The sequence below is a fragment of the Struthio camelus genome, chromosome 6 (genome assembly GCF_040807025.1).
Source record: "Struthio camelus isolate bStrCam1 chromosome 6, bStrCam1.hap1, whole genome shotgun sequence".
NCBI classification, from domain to species: Eukaryota; Metazoa; Chordata; class Aves; order Struthioniformes; family Struthionidae; genus Struthio; species Struthio camelus.
The window spans coordinates 23,204,130-23,228,938 of NC_090947.1; the positions used below are offsets into that span (position 1 = coordinate 23,204,130).

The 24,809-nt window shown below is 46.8% G+C and overlaps 1 protein-coding gene across 1 annotated transcript in view; it reads right to left on the reverse strand.

The window, feature by feature from the left end:
• The window catches only part of GAD1 (glutamate decarboxylase 1), a 30,570-nt gene that overhangs the window by 5,177 nt on the left and 584 nt on the right, over window positions 1-24,809 (reverse strand). Inside the window, exons 2-13 of the mRNA XM_009681718.2 lie at window positions 23,792-23,939; window positions 21,875-21,937; window positions 16,108-16,266; window positions 15,341-15,583; window positions 13,029-13,119; window positions 8,271-8,383; window positions 6,729-6,844; window positions 6,547-6,626; window positions 6,301-6,355; window positions 5,013-5,129; window positions 4,786-4,850; window positions 1,356-1,434 (exon numbers count right to left, since the gene is read on the reverse strand). Of these exons, the coding sequence (XP_009680013.1) occupies window positions 1,356-1,434; window positions 4,786-4,850; window positions 5,013-5,129; window positions 6,301-6,355; window positions 6,547-6,626; window positions 6,729-6,844; window positions 8,271-8,383; window positions 13,029-13,119; window positions 15,341-15,583; window positions 16,108-16,266; window positions 21,875-21,937; window positions 23,792-23,861 (1,251 nt within the window). The 5' untranslated portion in view covers window positions 23,862-23,939. The remainder of the gene's footprint in view (window positions 1-1,355; window positions 1,435-4,785; window positions 4,851-5,012; window positions 5,130-6,300; window positions 6,356-6,546; window positions 6,627-6,728; window positions 6,845-8,270; window positions 8,384-13,028; window positions 13,120-15,340; window positions 15,584-16,107; window positions 16,267-21,874; window positions 21,938-23,791; window positions 23,940-24,809) is intronic.

The window sequence follows — 24,809 nt, forward strand, 5'->3', positions numbered from 1 at the left end:
TTGGGACTAAAGACTATATTTTAAAGGCTTACATTTTTGATGTTTTAAGCTATACACTAGAATAAACTTGTTGTCTCTCAATTTAGTATATAGCTACAGAAGATGAAAAAAAAAAAAAAAGTTGAAGGCTTCAACTTCATATAGTGGCCAGCTTTTTGTCACTTTACATTAGTGCCAGGGAAGGCACAAATAGCCACAAATGAGCTAAATTGGACTTTTTTTTGCTTAAAAATAAATATTAAAAATATTACAAAATAAGCCCTTTGGGGGTTGCTTCACAATAGCTACTTTTAAATGATGGTCCACAGACCAATGAAAACTTGTGCATTACTTCTAAGGAGTCTATGAGGGAAAGTCAGAAAAGTAAATTCCTATATACTACTTAAAAATCTTATATGTATAACATTTCTAAAGGGGATTGCACCTCCTCTGGAATATCTTAGCGGCACATTGCAGAAGCTGAAAGACCACTGTTATCTGATAAATACAAAAAACAACAAAAATTCTCAAACACAGAATGATTTTGCAACAAATCTGCAATAGTTAGCATGGTAGCATGCATGCCACTGAAAAATGGCTAGTGCTTCCCACCAATAGATCTCAGTGTTTTACAAAGGAGAATAAATATCACGGTCCTCAGTTTAGAGATGGGTTGCCTGGAAGGCCAATGGCAGACCCAGGGCTGGAGCCCCCAGCTCCTGCATCCCAGCTCTACACACGGGCACCATTTCCTCCTCAACTAACCTCCATGAGTAGCAAATGACATGCCAGCAATTAAGAGACCACAGAAACAGTTCTATATATAAATGACATGATTTTTTTGATTATCTAAGGAAAATAAATAGATCTTAAAAGAATTAAGACATCAGTCGTGCTTTCATTGATGGCACTGGACAATCTAGAACAAAGGCCTAAAAATATATATGGTCTCCTGATAAAAGCAACATAGTTTCTTTTCAACTGAACTGAAAAAACTTTTAAAACACTGCGTAAAGTAAAATAGTTGCCACTTATTTCAGTAGTCTAAACAGTGTACAATTACCATGACCCAGGGTAGGTCATAGGAACAAAGGGGCAGATGCTCAGATGACGAATATTAGCATAACTCTAGTGTTGTTATTAGAATATGCAAAGATACACCAGCTAAAGATCTGGTCCACGGAGTCTTTGACCAAAACCAGAAAAGTAAAACAACTTCCTTCTTCCCTAACTAAACACAATATAAAATCCACACAATTATTCCTTCCAAAATAAGTTTATGAAATGAAATAGATTTTACACTACCCCCTTAAAAAGTAGGGCTTGATATTTACAATTTCCTTTTTAACAGCTTAACTACTAAATATAAAGCAGACCTTTTCCCGGATAAGAATGGCAGAACATTGTAACAACACTCCCATCATCTTGTGTGGATTCCAAGTTACCGAGTTGGCTCTGCAAAAGAATGACACGTTCAGATAGGTCTGGAAAACAAAAACTTAACCTGGAGTAGTCACCTTCCATTTCTGCTTTCAGCTGAAAGCGTATGGAGTTTTGACCAGCTGTTTTCACTACGGAGGTTATTACTGTCTCAGACGTCTTCTTTCCCAGTTGCACTGTCCAGGAAAGGAATTTTCCTGGATTAATATTGCAATGTCAGACTTCTGATTAGTTTATAGTATTACTAATACCAGCTAATTAGTGTCAGACTCTGCTGATTAGCTAATATTGTAAATTCATCCCCAGAAGATTCCACTTCTAGAAATAGCATTAACAAAACTAATAAAAACAGTTTGACTAGTTATATCAGTTCAAGGTACTGACTGGAAGGGGCAGAGAATTAAGGAAAAAAATCCAAAGCATCAGGAAAATACAGTTCCTCATCGAATAGCTGCTGGAAGAGTACAAGGGAAAGGATAAGACACTCCTAATGCTTATCCACTTTTCCAGTTAGAGCCATACGAGGCCTTTTCTGTTTTATCTTGTCAAACCCAGATTGTTAAGAGATTATAAAACTTTATAGCACATGCCTACTCTTCTGTATATAAAGTTTAAAACTTTTTGTAAGTAAGCATAAATGGATGCCCAAGATCACTTAATTTACTGGCCAAACAAATGAAATGTTCTGTAATTTTAACACACTATCCTAGACACTTTAATGGTGATGCTAAAATAAATGTCCCAACTTTACACGTCTACTGACCTCTTCATTCTAGGTCAGTAATCACCAAATGTCCCCTCAAGTCACTCTGCTTTCTAGAGAAGGGAAGCCCATAGTTATAAATTTCACAGACTTTGCATGTGTTCATACAACGCGTTTCAAGCAAAATTCAGAGAGATTTCCTCCTCTCCTACACCCTGCTCTCAGGGGCATGGGCACAGCCACAGTTCCTCTATCCAGGGCAACACAGCAACTCCTTCGCCCAGAGTCTGAGGACCACTAATCCCACAAAGGGTTCGGATGCGATTCCAGCCTCTGCCTGCACGAGGTTCAACAGCAGCACGCCTCAGCCAAGAGAACGGAGCAGCCAGTGCCGCACCTCAGGAGCTCAGCATCCCCCCAAAACCTGCGTGGGCAGTACAGATGAGCAGGTACATAGCTCAGTTGGTGTCTGTTTAGAAATAGGCTTAAGAAGTCATTTTCTTTTTCAACAACTTAAATGGTAGTTCACAGGGAGCAGTCAAGAAACAGGAATTTATGTAACAGCTCATTTTCTTTTAAGTGAGAGCTACAGTCTCAGTTTAGCCCCTTTATTTAATTTCAAGGCAAACTCAAGTAGTTTTCCCAGGAAACATTTGGTTTATTTTAACACGAAGACATCGTCCTCTGTCCTGCACAGCCAGCCAGCCAGAGGCTACTCTAGTACATCTCTGTACCCATGACAGCATGTCAGGCCCTATACGTTCGTGTTTCTGGGCAGGCCAAGTCCAGCCTGTGTTGGCAATAGATCCCAGCTGGGGCCTGTGACAAACAACTGTGCAGCACGTGTGGACCTCATCCAGCGTTCGGCGATTACTATAGCTGACTAGAAAAGACATAATACCATGCTCTGTGGCCTGCGTTTCCAGTCATTGCTTGAGATTATGGTCTTCATTAGCACCTTTGGGCTGACCTCAGGTCAGGAGAGGTGTGCCAAACCATTTTGACTAAACCTGCATAGGTTAAGGAAAATCTCCCATACTATTGACTCCATATTAGATATGTGGCCATCAAATGAGTGACTGGCAGGTTGGACTGGCCAGAGGTTTATGTGGTTCTGCTACTTCAGAGCTACCACGGCGCCACAGACTGCTTTCCCTGCACCAGAAGGGTCTATGTGGTTTTCTTCTTCCTTGGTGTTTGGTTCAGTCCTTCTGTACTCCCTAACCCATACCATTCTTTATCCTATACTTTTTCTTCACTTACTGTATGAGATGCCGACAATGGAGAAGGTTAGCGTTCCTTAAGGAGCTTTGCTCACTGTTCTCATTTCATACCTTTACACTATGCCCACATTCGGTGTGGGTGCTAATTTGAGAGTACATGGGTAGAGGTTTTTTTTCCAAATCTTTTTTTTGCTTCTCCTGGAAGCTGAGATATCTGCAGTGATGGTAAAGGTCCCAAGTTTCTGGTTCTTCATTGCTTTTCTGATTTTTATTCAGATGGGCAGCCTTTGGGGAAATCTAGAGATCAACACACCCATGGGATTATAGACATAGCATCTTCTACAGACTAAGGCCTTGTCATCATTAGATACGAGAACATGTGTGTAGAAGGCTACTCATAACACATGGGACCCCTTCTGAAGTTTGAATTGTAAGGGCTAAGGTGAGGGCCATGCTCTCACTCTGTTCTCACTTCCAGCACAAATACTTTTACCTTTTTACATTTGATTCAATTAATTGCTTGATAAAGGCTGACTTCTGGTCTCAGTGGGCAGCTTGGTAACCTGGGTTATGTGTTTCGGGGCACCTAAATGCACTCTTTTCTGCAAACTGCACTCTGGCCTCTACAAGGGCTTCCTACTTGTTTCATACAATCCCCATGTGGCACCAACTCACAGGCCGTTTTACACTGAGATGCAGTGAGCATCTGTGACCTGGTTTCTGGGCTCCGTTTCTCAGCTTCCTCAGCCTTCTGCCTGGCACAGTACAACTGTATCAGCTCTGTTGCTATCAGAGTCCTTTTCAGCCCTACAGAGGCTAAAATCTGTCCCTAACAATTGCTGCTAGTTCAGTCTCTATAATGTGTTCCTCTCTTTATTGTGTCCATATGTTGGCTTTCATTACAGAATATTCATTTTCAGACAGAACTTAGGCTTATTTATTTTCTGAAAATGACTGCAAATCTGCTTCAGGAGAGAATCTCTACAAATTCCCACAATGTCACGGCTTCACTTCTGTAGGCCTCTGTGCTCAGACACCTTTTTTGTATTCCTCCTTCCTCACTGCTATCTTCAAAGCCTCACATTTCATGGTTTTTCTAGACCTTGCATCTTGGTTTTCTCAAATCCATCTTGACCCATTCCCAGACTGGGGACCCATTCCAAGCTATGCCTAGAACAATCTTCCTTCCTTTTGCCAACTAACATCCTCTTCCCTTTCAAATCTACTGAAAACTTACCTTTCACTCAGCTGTACATCTTCTCAGCTGTTTTCTTCTGCAAAATTGTTTTAATCTTCCTCTCCTGTCTGTTTTGCTTTTGTTTAATTTGCTGTTTAAGCTCCTTACTGCAGCAAAGTCATCTTTTCTTACATTTATGAAGTGTCATGTACCCCTTTAAAACTGCTTAAATAACAATAATACTAATAAGCAGTATGCAGTACCTTTCTATTCCATTCAGTTTATGGCGATGCTTTCGGGACATTAAGAGTCCACCTCCCCAAGCAGCCTAGAAGAGAGAGAAAAATGCAAATACTCACTGTTTTGGTTGGAAAAGCCTAACATATTTTAATTTACTCTGGATCTAATAACAAATGTTTTAATTCAACATGAAATGTGTAAACAGGAATCTTCTTTCGCCTGAATAATAGTACTTTGTTCAGCTACTTACATCTACATGGAGCCAGAGGTTATATTTTTCACATATATCTGCAATCTCCTGTATGGGATCAAAGGCTCCATATACTGTTGTGCCTGCAGTTGCATTTACATAAAGAGGAACATATCCCTACAATATAAATTAAAACATTAGTTAAATACAAAATCCAACCAGGTTCAGAAAAAAGATGTGAAAATCATTTTAGAAATGTTGCTGTTCTGCTTTTCCAAGAGTTTCTCTTCCCACAGTGAGAGACGCACACAAGCAACAGTAGAAACTAACAAACTGGATACATGGTAGGAACAAACTAGGAGTGATTATCGTCCTGTAACATCACAAAATTAACTAATCAGAAGATAGAGTAGCATTTTGTCTAATCTCTTTCAGTTAGGAGATTCAAATGTTCCAGTAATAAACTAGCAATAGTCAAGTAAAGCTAAGAGACTCTTGTAACAGTATAAAGGCAAATTAATTGAATATGATTTATAAGTTTTGATTCAAAGATCTAAAGTTGTTCCTTTTGACTTTACTATAAAGAGAACAAAGCAGAACAAAACAATCCAAAACAAAAGCAATAAATGTGGAACTATCAGTTCAAAGCAAGTCACCTTTGAATTAGATGATAAAGATGCCAAGTGCAACTTTAAGGAATGCCCAAACATAAAAAGTTTAAAAGAAAAAAATCTTAATTGCTCTAACTTTGGTAGCTCTATACAACATTAAGAGATTTTTCATTACATTGATTCAAAAATTATAATGAATGCCTCAAATAAAAAAAAAATTAACTTACCGACTGCAATTACTGATCCTGCAGACTCATACATGAATTCTATGGGAATTTTTAGGACTAACCTCAACTTGAATTTTCAATAGTTTTGCCTAACCCTTAAAGTTTGACTAAAATCCATTTTAGTTTTACATTTTAATAGTCTTTTTCCCAAACAGAAAGTTTATTGCCAATACTCCCAAATAGAAATTTCCAGATACTTCAGATATTTCCAACAGATATTTCCAATCCAACAGATATTTCCGATATTCCTGATCGGAAAGTTAGAAAAGAAAAAGAAATCAGAAAATATAGATGTGGGTCAAGGGTTTAAAAATATAGGGTGTTTAAAGAGTAAATTGAAATATATAGACAGAGATGATTCCCTAAATAATACATGACTGCATAATTAAGAAACTGAAAATATTATTATAATGTTCTTGGTTAATGTTAACCCTCAGCCTTCAACCCTGAAGACAGATAACACATTTTATTAACACAAGCATGAAAGCACTAAGTTTTAGAAACACAAACCTTTTGTTTTGCTTCCAAAATTTTGGCCTCCAAATCAGCTGGTATTATTTTGCCTCTGTAATTATTGCAGAAACAGAAAGACAAAGAAAGTTAAAGACTCCACACAGAGAAAATAGCTACAGCTGAAATAATTTAATAGGATTTTCTCAACAGGCCATTAGCAACTTGACACACTGTACTGAACCAGTCCTTAAGCACAATAAAACAAATTTAACAGATGAACACATTTAATATATCAAAACCTACCTTTCATTGCACTTTATCAAAACTACATTGTCTGTTCCAAATCCAAGTGCAGCTCCAGCTTTCTTTATTGAGTAGTGACTCTGCAGCAAAACATACGTACGTTTAATAGTGGAGCAGTCAATGGTGAAACATCTTCAAAATATATATCAATAAATTTATAAATAGCAGCATATCAAGCTCACATGTTCCGAGGTAAAGAGAATCAGTTTAGGGACTGCAGCCATGCCTTTGGTTTTGACTTCAGGGAAGTACTTGTAGCGTGCAGCCATTATGCTGTACATATTGGAGATAGCGCCTCCTGCAAATGAATGAACAATGAAATAGTGACTATGAGAAAAAAGGTATATTGGACCAAACACAAGCAAGTCTCATTTGTGTTACGCAGTGAAAGTGGAGGTGAACTATGAAAGAATAAACCTCTGAAATTCATGGTTACCTGTCTAAACAGGAAATGGACAGACCCTCCGGAAGGTCATCCTGATAGTCCGAATTTCCTGTCTTCTGTCAATATTTTTGTAACACATTCCTAAAGGCATCAGTTTTCATTATGCTGCCTTTGCATGATAGCTTCTTGTTAGTAAGAATAGCAGAAACTTATCAAATTGACTGGGACTGAAGAAACGTCACATACTGGGTGGATTTATCCCCTCTTATCATAGATGTAGAGATGGATGTCTAAAAGGTCGATTTCTACATCTGAGCTAGTTATCCTAAGCTCCCTTTGTAGTCAGTTAATAGAAAGAGCTACTTTCTGGGCTATAATTCAGCAAGCCTATTTTTAATACTTATTTTTGAAGAAGGTTAATTGAGGGAAAGCATGTATTTCTCTGGGTTTACTTACAAAAAGATGCCAGGATAACTAGCTCAGTTGTACAATGCAGACATCAAGATTTCGTAAGACTAGCCTCATCCATAAAGTCTAGGAGAACTTATTTCTCCAATATTTCTTCTCCAACAAGAACCCTGGGAAAGATCTGTATTTTTCTCGCAGATCAGACTAGCAATCAAGTAAGTGTACATTCACGGATTTTAGGCTGATTATTCCAAAAGGATGTGGAATTTGTCCTTCATCCTCTGAAACAGGATGTTTCACCCTCACAAACCCAGAAATCTGGAGCTCTGTGAGGTGCCTGTGTTGTCCTCACACTGGCCCTAGGGCTTCCACATGTTTTCCCAGTCTTTTCTGCCACTGCTGACTGCCGTTATATTGCCTTCATGGGGTGACACTTTGGCCTGCTCTTCAAAAAAAACAAAAAACCATACTTTGGGAACTCAGTCAGATTTCTGGGAAAATGATGCCACGGGAAGTGACCAACATCCACTCGCACTCTCTTCCTGACTGGGTGCCCAAATTCTCATTAACCATCAAAGAAGTCAATAGGTGATTCTCAGGAGCTGTTGGTCAGCAGGGCTTGTGGTTGCTCAGCGCTTCCAGGAATGAGGCAAAAGAATAAGGCTATTTAAATGCCTGACAAGGTACCAGAACACATAATCAAGTTTTAAAATGTTGGACAGGTTTCTGTATAGCCACGATACATAGCCATATTGAAGATAAAGATCATTTTCTTCAACTTGTTGTGCTATGTTTAAACGAAGTAAATACTTCAGGTGGCAAATTCCTACTTCTAAAATTCTGACATGTCATTTTACATTGCAACTATTTCATGAAGATATTTTTACTTTTGAAGTTTCTGTCAAACCACCAAGAGTGAAGTGAAACCTACCAGGTGAGAATATTCCATCACCATCTTTATTTGACCATCCAATAATCTCTCTCATCTTTCGAAGCGTTATTTGCTCCATGAGGACAAAAACAGGGGCAATTTCATACGTAAACCTGCACAGATAAAACAACAACAAAAAATTAAATACAGAATCCAAAACACACAGTGAATTCTCAGTCTGTGATTCTTGATGAAAACACTTAAGAGTCCTAGAAATTTTCCCATAAATTTAGGGTCTCATATTGCAATCTTTACTCAAGCAAAAAACCCCCAGGAAGACAATATTGGCAATATTGGTCAATAAAGACCACAACATCAGCTCTCTAGTAACTTTTCTACATAGCCAACGTGAGACTTGTGCTCACCATCATAGTGCTGGTCATTGTTATGCAAAATTGGACTGTAACATGTTTGTTTCCCAGAGTGCCAGTTTCACACTTCTGGAATAACATATTGCCAAAACCTTATGAAAACAGTGAACTTCACCCACCTAACCTTGAGCATAATTACAGATATTGAGCTAGGACTTCAAAATCTAAATACAATTAATTATGTGGATTTATTATGTTGATGATCTCCAAGGACAACTTATTTCTACAATACCATATGATCAATAACTGTCAAGAGTAATTATAAATGATGACTTTCTAATTACCAATTACAAAAAACAAGACAGCAGTCAACTGCTGTATTCACTTAATGAGGGCAAACACATTGCATGGTCTCATATGCCATGATGCCATGGTCAGATATAGGGATGGAAAGTGACAGCCATACAACCACTTGTGGTGATCAAGGTACATGGATAAATTGCTACTGCTGTAAATAAGCTCTGCTTGCTGTATGCAAAACAAAACAAAACCAAAACAAAACCAAAAACAGAAAGAAACTAAACAATCAACCTAGGATTTCTGAAGAGATCGGCAAGAATATGACACCAAAATGCTCAGGATTTGACTGATTCTTTAAGTCTTTCATTTAAATAATCTGGCCAAAATCTATGTGCTGTCTCTCTACTAATACTAAAATGACATTCGGAGAATAGCTATGGCAAAATTTAAGGAGATATGTTATCTGAAGAAGATAATGTGTGGCTCAAAGAGTGTCTTCTCTTTATATCCACACTGGTTAGTCTAAAATAAATGATTATCTTCTCCTACACACTTTGCCTATGTCCTTAATCCATCACAGATACGATAACACTATTTTAAAAATATTTAAGATTAAATAGCATTTTTTTTCTAATTGTTGCTATTTCTAGTTTTGAAAGGCCAAAGTACTATTTATTTTGCTTTTATCATGATCAGAATTGCCAGAGACAGCCTTCTGAACAGTGATCTGGAATTTGTGTGTTGCCAAAAGTTACAGAAAGACAAAATTAATAAACCAGTTGGTATCTGGTTTCTCAGTAGCAAATCTTCTCAGTAGCAAAATCATAATAGTTGATTGTTTTCTTTTTTCCCCACATAGCAACTCTAGGATATTTTCCAACCTTTATTCAGACAGAATGACCAACTGAAGTCAACAGGAACACAGCACCTTATACACCACTGTAACCTAATAGGAGACATGTTTAAGCTAATATGATTTTTTTTTACATCAGTTTAAATGCATTTTGAGTTTTGTCCTGAGAACGTACATGCTAATGCCTATATACTTCTTGGAAGATTTAGAAGTTTGCATGAAGAGCATATAGTTTTAGGCAAGTTAAAAATTATGTATATTATTTAAAATAAAATATCAAGGAAATGTTGAATATACTTAAAATCAAATAAAATAATGCTTATTTATTTTATTATGTAATTATTTTCTGAGTCTCCAAAGACTGATAATCAAATAGAATAAGACTGTGGTGAAGGACACTCCAAATTATTTGTTGTAAACTTAAATGATTTTGAAAATGTCAGTAAAACATAGAAAATGCATTTGGCATGGCAGAAACCCTCCTACTTCAGACCCAGTCTCCTGATGAAAAGTCTTGATTAAGTTTTGCATACAGTTATGACCTTTACAGGTACTTCTGAGAATTAATTCAAACAGACATAAGTCTCAGCTCTTTACTAACAGAATAAATGAATGGGTGTTTTGGTAGTGCCCAGGGCTGGCTTAATTTTGCTCTCACCTAAAGGCAGTAGCATTTTTATCAGGACAAATAATTTTATCTCCTTGTTCTCCTGTTTGCCAGTATGTAAAAGGAACAAACACAAAGCACTTTACATAATTTGTACATGTTATGTTTGCATAAGCATAAATGCATAATACTGATACTGTCAGTATAATTTTCTCATCTGGGCTAACAGGGAGCATAGAGGGAATTTCTGGATAATGCTAGCCCTCATGCTAGCCCTCAGCCAGCTGCCGCCTGGCCAGCGGGAGCAGCCCACACTACAGCCCCCTGGAGCCGCCTGAACAGCGGCAACTTCTGAACATTCCACCCGAAAATTTCCCTGAAACTCTCATGCTTAGCGATTGAGCTGTGAATATCACATTGCTACTTCCAAGCCTATAGGGGAATCTTACTGTGTTTAATTTGATATATTCACGTGCCATTTAAATGACACTTCATAATGACAATTTAAACATTAAGAGGCTTCAATGTTTGGATTACTCAAAACTCATTTGGGAAACAAAATACTTGTTTTTTTAATTGTTCACAAATATTTTAAGCATTGTTTATATGCATAAATGAAAAATGGCAAATGGAAAACAAACTCCTTGTCATAGTCTAGTACTACTGTCACATTACATGCTTGTCTAGCAGGTTAGAACAATTTCTAGACAAAGGTCAGGACCTGCTCTTCTGAGCTGGAACACTGCTCAAAACAAATAATATATTCCCCAGAGCACAAAGAGTTGATCTAGCTATTTAGAATAACCTTCTCTGTCAGTTCTTTGAATTATATTTTATAAACATCTTGCTTTAACTGTATTTGTAATTACTGTGTTATTTAAAACGTATCCTATTGACCTTGGTTTGCTGGAGAAAAAAATAAAAGGAGAGAGAGAGAGAGAAACATTATTTGCCATTTGGTAAAATCCATATTAAAAAAAAAAAGATACTGAAATTCCATGCTTGCAGAAAACTATTTTCAACATATGTTTTTGCTTAAAGTATAAATGATCTACACACTTTACAGAACTAGCTATTTAACAATATACTCTTAAAATCAATCAAAGAAAAGTAAAGCCACCTCCTAAAGAAAGAGTTTCTCCTTTGGAATTGAATAAGTGAGTGTCATGATCTTAATAATGATGGCAATACTTCCAAGATTATCGTAATCTCCCGCAGAGGCAAATCCTATTTTGCTTTATCAGATTTGTGCAATTTCCCTGATCACAAAAGTATAGCTAAGATATTACTCAAAAGAAATGTGGCTGACAAAAAGTGGCAGTCTATGTCTACAGCAATGGAATATGCTTTCCTCACATATGGAAACAATATTTAAGCAAAGTTTTCCTTCAGAAATGTAATCAGATTTCTTTTCACCTGTAATTGTGATGTAAAAAAAAATAAAGTACCTTGCAACATTTGCTTTAAAATTAAAATGTACGTTGTTGGATTTTTTCCAAGCAATTTTTACATCTGAATGTCTCATATAGATTTTTAACAGAGAACTAATTAAGACGACTATTATTGCAAAGAGCAGGCTGTTTTTAGCTGGAGTACCTTATGTAGTTTTCTTTATCGCTAATGTCACAAAACAGGCACAGCTTGTAATCTACATCGAGCTGCTAATAATCAGCTATATTTAATCAACCATTTACTCACGGAAGGACCAGTAAAAACTGTGTTCTTTTTTCAATTTGCAGATACATTTCTTGTGTTCTGCCAACTAGCAACATTGAATCTACATCCTGAAACTATAGATAGCTTCAGATGAAAAGAATAGAGTTAAAACATCCGACACAGAGCCAAAACAGAAGCCAGTCTTTGTTAACTGCCAAGTATTTGGACTCCCAGCACATTTTGGAGCATATACACATCAGTATACAAATAAAAACTACCTAAAAGTTGGGGGGAGGAGTTCCCCTCGATTACATTCTTTGTTGTAAAAGTTCAAATTTGCACTTCATTGTAATTTTAATTAATTTTTGAAGTCAATAAAAATAAGGAAATGTTTTCTCTTTGATATGTTGTTGGTACTTTTTTGTGTAAAAAAAAAATTTAACAAATCTTAGGTTGAGTAATTCCTTCATTATCATCGAATTAATTTTCAATGTCACATTTCTAATCCCTTTGAAGTCACCCAGAAGCAACAATTTTGCCAGGAGATGAACAGGAGAAGAGTGGGCCCCAAGCCCTTTACCTCTGAAGTCAACTGGAGGAAAGACAACATGAAGTTTTAAATATTTTGTATGCTAGTGTTAATAAGTGGATAACTGCAGAATTACTCAGGAATTACTCAGTTTGCCTTTAGACAAACTTTAAAAAAAGAAAAGGGACAAGATGAGTATTGTCCAAGAGAAGAGAAAACATTTCATATTATTATATTAGAATGAACATGTTTCACTTACCATGTGCTCCAGGATATTTGCATTTTTATGTATCAGTGATGTAAAAAAGCCTTTAAGAGCTGTTCAGCTTTTATAACTATTGCACTGTCACATTAAGTAAGAAAAATTATGAGACTTTTATCGAAGAGACTTCCAAAAATTAAAGAAGAAAATAATAAATGTCTATCACAACACACGTCTACCAAGATAGGTGCCACCCCTCTAAACACTAAACGCAGGAGCGGACACCGGGACGCTGCTTACATGTTCGTGTTGGCAGTCGATGTCAGCCACTCGCCAGCCAAGCCGATGATATCCAGTCCCGTGGAGAGCTGGTTGAAGAAGCGGGGATGGCCTGGAAAGGTGATCGAGAGCCGCTCAGAGCAACTTCACCGCTAACGCTCAGGCTGCAGTTTGAAGCCGTCCAGCATCCCCGACACAAAGCGCTGCGCCCAGCACCCCGCGTTCAGCGGTATTTGCAGCACAGTCCCTCCCCACGCGGAGGGCCTCCACGGACGCCCGCCTCGGCCGGCGCCCCCGGGCCGCGGCGGGCGCCTCCGTCGGGCCCAGGCGCTCGGCGCAGCAGGCCTCCGCGCCCTCGCCCCCTCCAGCGCCGGCACGAGGGGCCGCGCTGCGCTGCGCCGGGCTCCGCGGGGCCCCGCGGCTCGCCGGACTCACAGGGCACCGTGCTCGGGAACCAGACCTACAGGTTTGGGCTACGCTTACATTTGATGGGGAAAAGCGAGGAAGGCTCATCCGCCTGCAACTGGCCCGTATGGGCGAGGGCGGGTCCGGACAAGCGCGCTCGCGTACTGAGCTGCGCGGCCAGCGGGGCCGGGGCCGGCAGCTCCCGCAGAGGAGGCTGCTGCGAAGAGGAGAGCCAGGCCGGGCCGGGCCGGGCCGGGCCGGGCCCCGACGAGCGCCCCCCGCGCAGCCGGCCGCAGCGCCGCCGGGCGGTGCGCAGCCGCGGAGCAGCCGCGGAGCGCGCAGCGCCCTTCGCCAGCCCCGAGGCGCCCGGGTGCGGCGGAGGGCGCGCAGAGGGGCCTGCGGCGTTTGTTTTCCGGCACTTTGGCAGTGCGCGGCTGGGCAGGGCTAAGGGCCAGCAGTGTTGCCGCGGCGCAGCTCAGCAACTCGGCGCTTCTCTCCCTTGCCGTGACACGCGGTTTGGGGGCTTGTTTTAACAGGCCCCTCGCTGATCTCCCGGCGCTGCCGGCGGGCACGCCGCTTCCCTGGCGCCGGACTGCGCGCTCGTCCTGCCTGGCCTTACCGGGAGCTTGGCCAGCGACCCGCGGCCCGAGGAAGCCAGCGGCAGCCGTCGCGATGCCCCCGCTGCCCTCTGGGTCGCCGCACGGTCCCAGGAGCTCTTTTCCAGGCTTAACCAGGGAGAGAGCTTGCACCCGTGTACCTGCGGGCCCCAGGAGGAAGTAGGGGCGAGGGGGGCGAGCTTGCTGAACCTTCACGGTGCAACTGTGCAAACTACGGCGACTCGTTTTGCTGGCCGCCTGTTCAGCACCCCCCGGGACTGGGCGCGCAATATGCTCCCCTTTGGTTAAGGAACACGATCAAAATATGCCTCTGGCCCTCCTGGATAAATCCAGCCACTATGCAAATAGGAAAAGGTGGGAAGCCAACGCTGTACATTTGTTGTCGGGATTTTGTTCCTTGATTGTAGTGGGTAAGGTCTTCACACTGCGCAGCTGAACAGAGGGGAAAACAACGCCCGTCCTTCAGGAGACGCTGCTCCCAGCTGCTCAGGCGCAGTTTGCAAACAGCAGCCTCCCTCTCGGAGCTGGCCCTGTGCAGCCCCATCAGCTCCCCGGCGACGCCACGGCCGCGACGGCTGCAGCGCTCGCCCTGCCCGGGCGGCTCTGCTCGCGGGCCGCGCCGGCAGCCGCAGCACACGGCCGGGCCGGGCCCCGCTCGGCCGCCCCCCCGCTTCCCCAGCTGCCCGGGGCGCGCAACAGCCCGCCTCTGCGGCCAGCCGAGCCTGCTGCTAGCACAGGTGGGAAACACTTCGGGCCACAGAGACCCCGGGATCAGAGGTGGCCACGTAAAAGGAGACGCTATGGTGAACGGGCATTTCTGTCTGTTTCAGAAGGACCGGGGTAGGCGGGCCTCCCGGGCGATGGGCTGAAATCCGTGGGGTTCCTTTACTGATGATTCCTAGGATTTCAGTCTCTTTTTCATTAAACGTCTGGTGAACATAAGGAAGAAAAACTGCAAATTCTGTGTCATTTGTGCCCTCATTTACCTAATGATATTGCTCCCTGGAGATACAGACAGCTCGCATTTCATCAAGTGAAGGAGATTACGTCTTGCAGACTCGTGCTTGGGCTCTGCCAGCAGCACGGAGCCCTGCCCCTGCGGGGACGGAGGGAGCATCAGTGAGCGCAGTTTCCCAGCGGGGCACTTCCAGCGCCGGGAACAGCCCCGGAGCGGAGCTCCCCGGGGCAGCGGCCAGGCTGCGGGACCCGCTGGGGGCTCAAGCCCGCTCTCCTCGCCGTGGGCTGGGAAACAGCCCCGCAGGGGCCGGGCCTCCCCCCTGCAGCTCTCCGGAGCGGCGGGTGCGGACCTACCTGTCCTCACGCCGTACTTGAGCGTGTCCCTGCAGTCCACCAGGATCTGCTCCAGAGACTCGGGGTTGTCCGACAGCTCCAGGTTGAAGCCCTCCATGCCCTCCAGGAGCTGGTGCGGGTGGTGGAAGTCCAACACTTTGGTGGACCTGTCAAACGTCTTCCTCACGTAGTTGAGGAGGATGTCGACGACCTCCAGCAGGAACTGCATGGTCTGCTCCTCGCCATTCTTGGAAGGCAGCAAATCTGCGGGCAAAACCGAGCCGTCGGTTCGGCCGCTCGGAGCGTGAGGTGGGGAGGGGGCAGCCCCGGCGGGGACAGGTCTTGGGAAACCACAGCAAAAGGCACTAAACCCAGCACCTAGCCTTCTTCTGCAACACTCCCCCTCCTCCCCGAGAAAGGCTGATTTCTCTTTCCCACCCTCCTCGTCAATGGCCCCGTACTAGCAATCCGGTTTCACAGCTAATTGACCGAGAAGGAAATAAAACATGAAATTATTCTGCTTCTAGGGGCTGGATCTGGAGTGACTCCAGAGGAAATGCTGGAGCTAAGCTGGAGAGGATCAGCACAAAGAATATAAAATTTTATTTAAAGCAACTTGTCAGCATCCGCAGCGAGGATCTCGGTAAACAAGCACACATAGTTTCCTTAAAAAGCAACCAAGTAAAAGCTAGGTCTGAACGTGGCTGCATTTCCAAGGGAAGCGAAGGCAGAGTACATTAAGGGAGGTGCCTGAGATGGAGCAAGCAGTAGCTGTAAAGTGCGCTTACCTCTGGCATACAGATTGGAGAAGTCCGTCTCGGTCCGCCGGAACCTGGCTTCCCTCTCGCTGTTCTCGCAGGCCAGCAGGCTCTTGGAGGACTGCCTTTCCTTCAGAGAGCTCACGATCCGACCCTTGTCTTCCAGGCTGTTGGTCCTCTGCAGGAACCCTACGTTGTTATTGCAAGGGGCACAGGTTAGAGTTTTCTCACTTCCCAACATGTTTTGAAATGTCTACTGTAGCTCTCCAGACAACAGTGCAAAGTGGTGTTTGCTCTGGATCTAGCTAATGAGGTCAGGAATAAGAGTATTTATGGAGATTATTTGCCTCCAGGAGGGAGAGCTCAAAATACCATCAGCTGCAAAAACCCAGCCATGCAAAAAACAAATTTTCGTCATTTAGTGCAGTGGTAAATTCTTATTAAGTCGATCAGACAGATTCCACTTCAGTAATCAGCCACTGGAAGAGAGTTCAGGATAAGTCAATGCTATTTCAGCCTGCAGGCAAAGTTTATGGACCTAGCAGACAGGGGCAATGATGTATGATTAAATTCAGGGCCACTTTCACTTCTCTCTGGTGCTCTCACGCACAAAAGGTATGAGAATAAGCAGCCATTCTGGAGCATCCCTCTTCAGTGCTCTAAAGACAGCGGTAGCACTCATCAGACCCACCTTCCCCTTATCGGAGGACCGATGTACGTACCAACACCCGTTCAAGAGCTGCCGATTTTCCACCTGAAAAGACGCCCTGATGCTAATTAATCATCTCCTGGCCTCCCCAGGAATTCCGCTCTTCCCGGAGCCACAGCTCTAGCACACAAGACCCAATCTAATAGCGCTATGCATAACAGCAACAATAAATCCACCTGCCCCAAGAATTACGGCAGTGGGCGCTACGCGGGGCCCCTGGTGAAAAACAAGGGCCATCTACTTTTACAAGGCAAAAACGACAAGTAAATCCATGCCCGCTAAACCACGGAGAGTATCTGCCTTTTCGTTTTTAACGAAGGTAATGGATGTTGATGTCCCAGGCTGCACCGAGCTTGCTTTGCTGTTTGGACGAGGGAGCGTGACAGAATTGGCCTTGGCTTGCCCAGACCACGGGCCTCGGACACGGCGCGGCCGGGCGGCCCCCGCTCCCCCAGGACCAGGACCAGGACCAGGTCCGGGACCGGGACAAACCCGGACTAACGCCGCCACGTACTGAGAGCGCCTCTCTCGGGAGGGGCACCACCGTCCTCTTTGCTGCTGCTGCTGCTATTGTTTAATCAAACTTGTATTAGTAACAAATAAAACCAAATCTCGTTGTGGCCGGGGATATCCTCTAGAGAGGAAGACTGTGGAGCGAGGGAAACCAACGCCGTAACTGTGCGCATCCATTTTCCCTGTCGTCGCTTCTCTTGCGTGGCCGCCGCACGCCGCTCCCTGGCCAGGCGCCCCTGCGCTTCGGCTGCCGCGGCCGCCCGCAGCCCCGAGCCGGGACGGGCACCGGGTCCCGGCTCCCGCCAAGCTGACCCTCTCCGGAGAGCCTCAAACCATGCGTCAAATGCAGCAGGCATCTCCAAAGAGCTCCCGAAAACGCAGCGCCCAGACAGCAACCCCTTTCCTACATCAGTTGCGGACCCATGAGAGTTTCCAGGAAGAAGCAGATAGGCTTGTCAAGCTCCTCAGGGCTTTTCAGTGCACCTTTCTCACTTTGCCTTTTCGTAATAATAACCTTCTTAAATAATAATAATAAATAATTTTCCCTGTGATGCTTTTAGGAATATTAGTTGCCAATCCAGAAAATTCATTTAAGAGAATCACTCTCCTTGCACAAATTAAGAGCAGCCATTCAGGTTTGATGAAATTTTTTAGTTTCGTTGTAATGGCTTGTAATGGCTCTCGCAGTAGATAACTAGCTCCTGCACCAGCAAGCGCCGTCATTAGGTGCAGCAGCTGCCACCGGAGAGGGGGCGGTCTAGGCACCTCTCCCACAGCGATCCTCGCTCCCCAGGTCCTCTGGCTTCACTTCTCTCTTTTTTTTTATTTTTCCTACTTGTCCTTCCTCTAGGCATTCGGGGGCGATATTCAGTGGGAAAAGTTACGTAAAAGAGATGTATTCTGTAAGAAGAGGCAACACTTGCTCCAGGAGCCGCGACCCCGCTGCACAGCTGTCGTCATTGCCGGCGTGCGAGCAAACACATCCCTGAAGGGCTCCGGGGGAGGAGAGGGGCAGAGCTCGGATAAGCGGGAAGAGCGGCAGCTCCTCCAGCTCTGCTCCGGCGGGGTGCACGGAGGACGGGATGTTGCTGACGGGTCTGCTCAGGCGGCGCTGGGCGAGGGACGGGCCGCGACAGCGGCCACCGCGAGCCCCTGTCCAAACGGATTAGCGGCAGCGCTTCGCCTCGGAAAGCGCCCGCGGTGCTCGTTACTGGCTGCCCGAGCCTGAACCGACAGCGGGCGAAGGCCAAGGACGCTCATTCGGGATCAGAGCAGCTGCTCCGCACCGCACCTCGCACTGTGCAGCACGGCCCCCCCGCCGACTCCGGAGCGTGGCCCGGCGCGGCTGCCCGGGCTCCCGCTAGGGCTGGAACCGCGCGGCGCGGGGGCACGCGTGGGCGCTGCGGGGGCGGCGGGCGGGGCGCTGCCACGCCGCGCCCGGCCCGCGGGGACAGGGGCTGGTTTGAGAGGAGGAGTGAAAAAAAAAAAAAGGCGAGTATCTCGCTGCCTGTCCGGAATTGGCTTGTCCGGCTACAAGTATCGCGTCGCTCGTGAAGGCTCCGCGGCCGCGGCGCTGCCTAATAAACCGGGGGTCGTCAGCCCGAGGGCGCCGGGCGAGGAGGGGCCGCAGGGGGCGGCAGCCCCTCCAGGGGCTGGCTGCCTGGCTTCACGGGGCAGAGTCCGGCCGCATCCTCGGTCTGCGGTTTCCTCCCCTGGCGGTGGCTCCCCGTCCCGACGAGGCCCTCGGGCGGCGGGAAAGCGTGGGAGGCTTTGCTCGAAGGCCCCTTCCACGCCCGAGGGGAAGCGCATGACTATATCAAAACTTTTAGCTGTATCCTCTGCAAATAGTTAAAATAAGAACGGTGTAGGAGAGATCCAGCAAATAGCAGAGCACAAATACGGTCCAGGCTGCTAGTCCCGCAGCGAAGGGGCGTGCGGCCTTTCCCAGCAGCAGCGACGTCCCTCCGGTGTCCCACTGCAAGGCAGTTTCATCGATTTGCGTTAAAAGACATTGAGCTTTTAAAAGCGGAGTGACACCGGAAGAGCGAGGGAGTCTCTGTCTCCAGCGTGACCACCAATCCAGCATTAGCAGAGGCGGCACTGGCACATCAGGGAAACGAAAGACTTAACACGAGGAAGGCGTGTGAACCATCTCCCACTTCGCAGCCCTACCGGACTCCAGCTCATCTTCCTCGGGGGCAGGGGTAGAGCCGCCGAGGCCGACCCCCTGCTTTCCCCGCGGATCGATGCACGTCGGTGCGGCTGCAGGAGCGCCGGCGGCGGGCAGGGGGTGCTCGACAGCGCCTACGTGAGTTAGCTGCAGAAATCCCACGGACCTCGGGTAGAGCTGAGTTTCTGCCTTACTCGGGTGCTTTTGAAAAACCTGCTCTCCGGCTGCTTGCTGGGCCGGGAAGCGTTAGCTGGGGGGGGGGGGGGAGGGGGGGAGGGGAGGAACGGCTGAAGATGCACCTGAGCCGTTTTGCTACGTCGAGTGTTCCCACGGATGCCATCCGTGCATTGGATTAGCAGAATCGGGCCCAGCAGCGATTAATTGCTGAGGTCGGAGTGAAAGATGTAGCATGCAACTCCAGCCACAGAGGGAAATCTGCCCATACTTTGTACATCGTGACAGTTCATTAAAGCATTTTAAAAATCTGTTCTCTTTTTGTTAGTAGGGGTGTGCAGTCACGGCGGGTGCGCGGGTTTGGCAGCGGCAGTGCTCTTCTCAGGCGGTAGCTTTCAGCCAGAAAAAAAAGTAGCTAATCCTCAAATCGGCCAGTTGTTTGGGAAGAAATTACACATAAATTGTGGAAAGGTAATTACTGAACATATCAAACACACAATATACACAAACAGCCGGAAGAACACACCTATTCTTCAAGATCTGCCTTTTCTCTGAGTTGAACCCTTAGTTCAAGCTGGCATTCAAAATTAATCGATTTATGTGTGACACGCACAGAAAGAACTATTCTGAGGCGTCTGGTTTACTACAGCTTTGTAACTCCAGAATATTTAGGGTCTGGAATAATGTATTGTGAAATATAAGGACAAGACGAAACGTAAGGACGAGAGGTATCGATTACAATAGTTAAACGTAGACTTGTTTAGCATCTGTAATTGGAAATTATTCTTGGCAGCTTCAATACTTCACTTTATTTACCAAAGGTAACTCCCCCTTCCTGTTATTGTGAAGGCGTTAGATGCAAGCAGGAGGGCTTGCACACGAGTGCTGAGCAAAACCGGTATTCGCGACTGAATTCGAATATTCCGAAATACCGTTAACAGTAAAGGTATATTTTTCACGCAAAACAAAAAAAGAGGATAAAGGAAAACTGAACACAAAAAGCGACCCAACAACGCAATAGCATTGCTTGTTTTGAATTCCCTTCTCCATGCCCCTAAAACAACCTCTTTTTTTTCTTTCTCAAATCCAAAATGGTGGGATGTTTCATTTTCAGTATATTTGATGTAACGCCTAAGTTGAGGGAAGCTATAATGTCCCCCTGTAACGCGGTAGTCTAGCAACACGGAGCAAGCCCAACGGTGCGTTACTTTATCAGTTCTGCTTGCCGGGCTAAATTAAAATGATGATGAAAAAGCCCATCGCTCCAGCCACTGACGGGACTGGTAGGGAAACGGTCCATTAAACCCAGATCGGGGGCTATTTATAGAACTAAGCGACTACTCGTTAATGTCGCCTGCGGGTACCAATGAAGTCTCTAATAGACAAGGATTAAAATATTTTGCAACCTGATTCTTTCTCAGTCCAAACTTCCACGTAACAAAATCAACGAATGAGTTTCGACTAAGGGAGTAGGGCGAGTGCTTTAAACGTCTCTTTGCTTTGATAAAATGCTTATCTCTCCCAAGACATAATCCCCACCACCACCACCACTAAGAGCTAGCGGGGGAACTAATTTCTATTCATACGGGGCGCCGGCTAAGCTGAACGATTGCCTCCATCAGAAAATGACGATTTGGCTGTTTGTCTCCAAAAGCGAAGGCGCTTCAGAGAAATCTAGAGAGGGAAGACAGCTTGTTATCTGCAAATGAATCTCTTGCTATAACGTCGCGATCTGACTCTATACTTGTTTCCCCTCGCGCGTTTCATGTGCCTGCGCGCTGACTGGCTGCCAGCGCTATCTCACGAACCCAGCACTAGCTGACGAATTGCTCTTTAATAAGGCTCTCGTTAATCTTTCCCCCCCAGGAGATCCGTATTTTCTAGCCCGATAAGGCTGAAAAATTTCAGACAGCGAGCCGTGGCCCAAAATCCCAGCTCGTTTCTGGCCGCCGCCTGCCCTCCCCCCTCCCTCCTCCCCCGGCCCCGCTCGCCGCCAACTCGGGGGGCGGCCGGGCCCGGCCTGCGGGGTCGTCGGGGCTCCCCGTCAGGCGCAGACACCTCCGGAGCGGCGGCGGCGGCGGGGCCCGCGCGGGCGGCAGGGGGCGCCCGCGGCCGCCGCCGCCCCGAGCCCCGCGGGAGGGAGGGCGGGAGGGCGGCGCGGGGCCGCGGGGCCCGGCGTGGGGCTCGTCTCCGCGCGGGGGCGGCGCTGCCGGGGCGCGCTGCAGACTTACCGCATATCTTGAGGCCGATTTTCCGGGTGCACCCGTGGGCCACGCCGCACCACGTGTCGTAAGCTGAAAGAGAGGGCAGAGACATTCACCTGGCGCGGAAACCCGGACACGGACTGCTGCTGCGGCGGGACGGCTGCCCTGAGGGTGCAAGAGATGAGACCCCCAGAGCAACACACGTGCAGTCTCCCCTATATTTCTCCATATGTCCTTAGGTCCCCCCGCCGCTCACTGACCTCAGGGAGTTTCGGAAGAAATCACCGCTTTCCAGAGGGCTCCGGGTCCCGGGTCAGTGCTTGGCTCGCTCAGGGCAACTGAGGCTCTTTGTCTCTTAAGTGACACTGAAGTGACACATTGGCCCGTCAAGAAGAAAGGGAAAGGCATCTGGGACCTGAACATCTAATAATTTACTGGCGAGAATCCAGGGAAGTGGCAGCTTAAAATAAACCGGCATGAAATGGGGTCGCGGAAGAGTTCAGGAATTAATTGGGTGAAAAATAGTATTTGACTAGATGATGGGACCTGCATGACTAAGCCGCAGCCGGACTGAGGGGTGCGAGGCTCGGCGGCGGCGCGGCGGGGCCTCGGCCCGTCCGCCCGGGGCGGCTCCTTCCCCGGCACTTGGGGTCTCTCCCCCGCCGGGGCGAAGCGGGCGGGCCAAGCCCGAGCAGAGACCGCTCCGCGCAACGCCGCGGGGAGCAGGAGCCCGGCACAGACACGGCGCCGCGCCCGACCCGAGGGGGCGCCCGGGGCCGGCGCGGCGAGGGCGGCGGGGCGCTGCGTGCCCCTGAGGGGGGAGGACAAGCGGGTAGGGCGCTCCCCGGGCCCGGCAGCGCCGCCCCGGCGGGGGGCAGCGCCGGCCGCGGGACCGGGGCCGCCGGCAGCGCCGAGCTGGGCGAGCCGCACCTGGACGGACACCCGCCCGCCGCCGCGCCCCCGGCAAAGGGGAAGGGGCCGCCTTGCGCTGCTGGGGAAGGTTGTTTCATTTTTAACTGCGTTGCTCGTCAATTCGATTTTTATGTCTAGCGTCTCAGCAAAAGGCACCAGCCTATTACCCTCATCTGAGAAAAGAGCCGTTTTTCGATATGGTGCTGCCTGTTGCCCCCCTCCCCCCTATTTTTTCCAGTTGCAGAATAATCACAATAATGACCCCGATGTTCATGCCTCATAGCCCTGGCAGCGCTTTCAGGGTAAAAGCTATTCCCCATTTTGCTGTGCCTGACAACCTTTAATTTCTTAATGTTGCCCCCTCTTTGTCTCTAATGCTTTATAGCTTCGAGCCTCTTTATTTATTTATTTTTGGTAGACGACTGTCTGAATTGCCTAGCCAGGGCTATAAACTGATTCTCTATCCACCTGCAGCAGCCTCTGCTTCCCACTCACACCTCAATAACTCAAGGCAAATTCAGAGCAATTAGGAATACAAGGCTTTAAAAAGCTACAATTAGCATCCAAATTTCACTTGATTATAGGCTTCGGCAAAAGCTGAAAGGAAGCAGTAGCATTAGCATTTATAAAAATGTAAGAGGCGGGGGGGGGGGAACGACACCCACTTTAAGCCACTGGTGTAACTTCGCCCTTTAACCGATTCATTTTTTCCACACCCAACATCCCGATTTTTGACCATCTGGGGGCCCCGGTTTATTGTCTAAATCCCTCAGACGTGGTGTAAGACAAAGCCAGTGCTGGCTGCTGAGGTGGGCTTTTTCTCCCTATGTCTTATTTTTGCTATGCTACGGACCAACCTCTCCTGCTAACACTAGGAAAATGGTTCCTTTGTGTGGAGCACTTTCCGCACCTTGCTTAGCGGCACGGAACAGGGCTTCACAGATTTATCGTTCCATTCCGAAATCTGTCTTTCCAAGCCTAGATGGAGAAAGCCGCCAAGAGGTTTTAAACGAGGAAAAGAATAAAACCTACTTGTGGGTCGCAAATTAGTTGGGGTGGGGTCCGGAGCGTCGTTGGAGGACGATGGAGCCGAGGAAGCCATCCGTTCAGAAACGTCTCGGTCCTCGGAGCCCGGGTTTTCCTCCAATATTCCTCCGAGGGGTGGGCAGGAAAGAATTCACTGGAAGGAAGACAAGGTGGCTTTAGTGGTCTGGGCTCTTGGAGGACCACACGGAGTCCTGCTCAGATGCCAGAGGGCAGGAGGCTGCAGCCAACAATAAGCAATTAAAGTCCGGGCGAAGTGGCGGTGGCGGGGCGCGGCCCGCCGGGCTGCAGCCGGGGGAGTCCCGGGCGGCCGCGCCGGGGGCCGGACCGGCACCGGCACCGCGAGGCGGCAGAGGCGGTGGCGGCAGGGAGATGCCGGGACAGGCTGAAGAGCAAAACGTGCCCTCGCTCGATGCCGAGGCGCTATCTCCTGCGCGCAGCGGTGGATCTAGCGGACCGTGAAGTCTATCGCAATTATATCAATGGCCACTGAGCAGGGCAATTATGCGCCTCGCGTCAAATTGAAACCAATTTACAAAGCGAGCTTTGAAATTACCTGCCCGAACGACCTACAATCCCAAGCTGAGCCCATTTCTGTGCATTATTATCCAATCCCTGAAATACACGCCAGGCTAAACGACATCGAGGAAAGACCGATATATAAACCCACGCCACAACAAAGGTGAGTTTCTGCCCAAGTCCAATGACATGCGTCACGCATATATGTATTTGCACACACATGTGTGCAGCAAATCAGGAACCGTCAATGTTCAAAAGCAAACCAGAGCTCTCCTATGCAAGCGTTAGCTTGAATGGCACAAATGGCAGGAGAAGCATGTCTGGTGGAAGATGCTGGACTAGCTCTTGCTCCTCGCCAGATGTTCAGTTCTTTCCTGGCGGACACGGCACTCCGATAACCAAAATTGCTCGCTGATCGAGAATCATCGAGTCAATGCTCTGCTCGCTTCTTTGTCCCTGTGGCTACCTGAGATTTGTTTTATTCGCC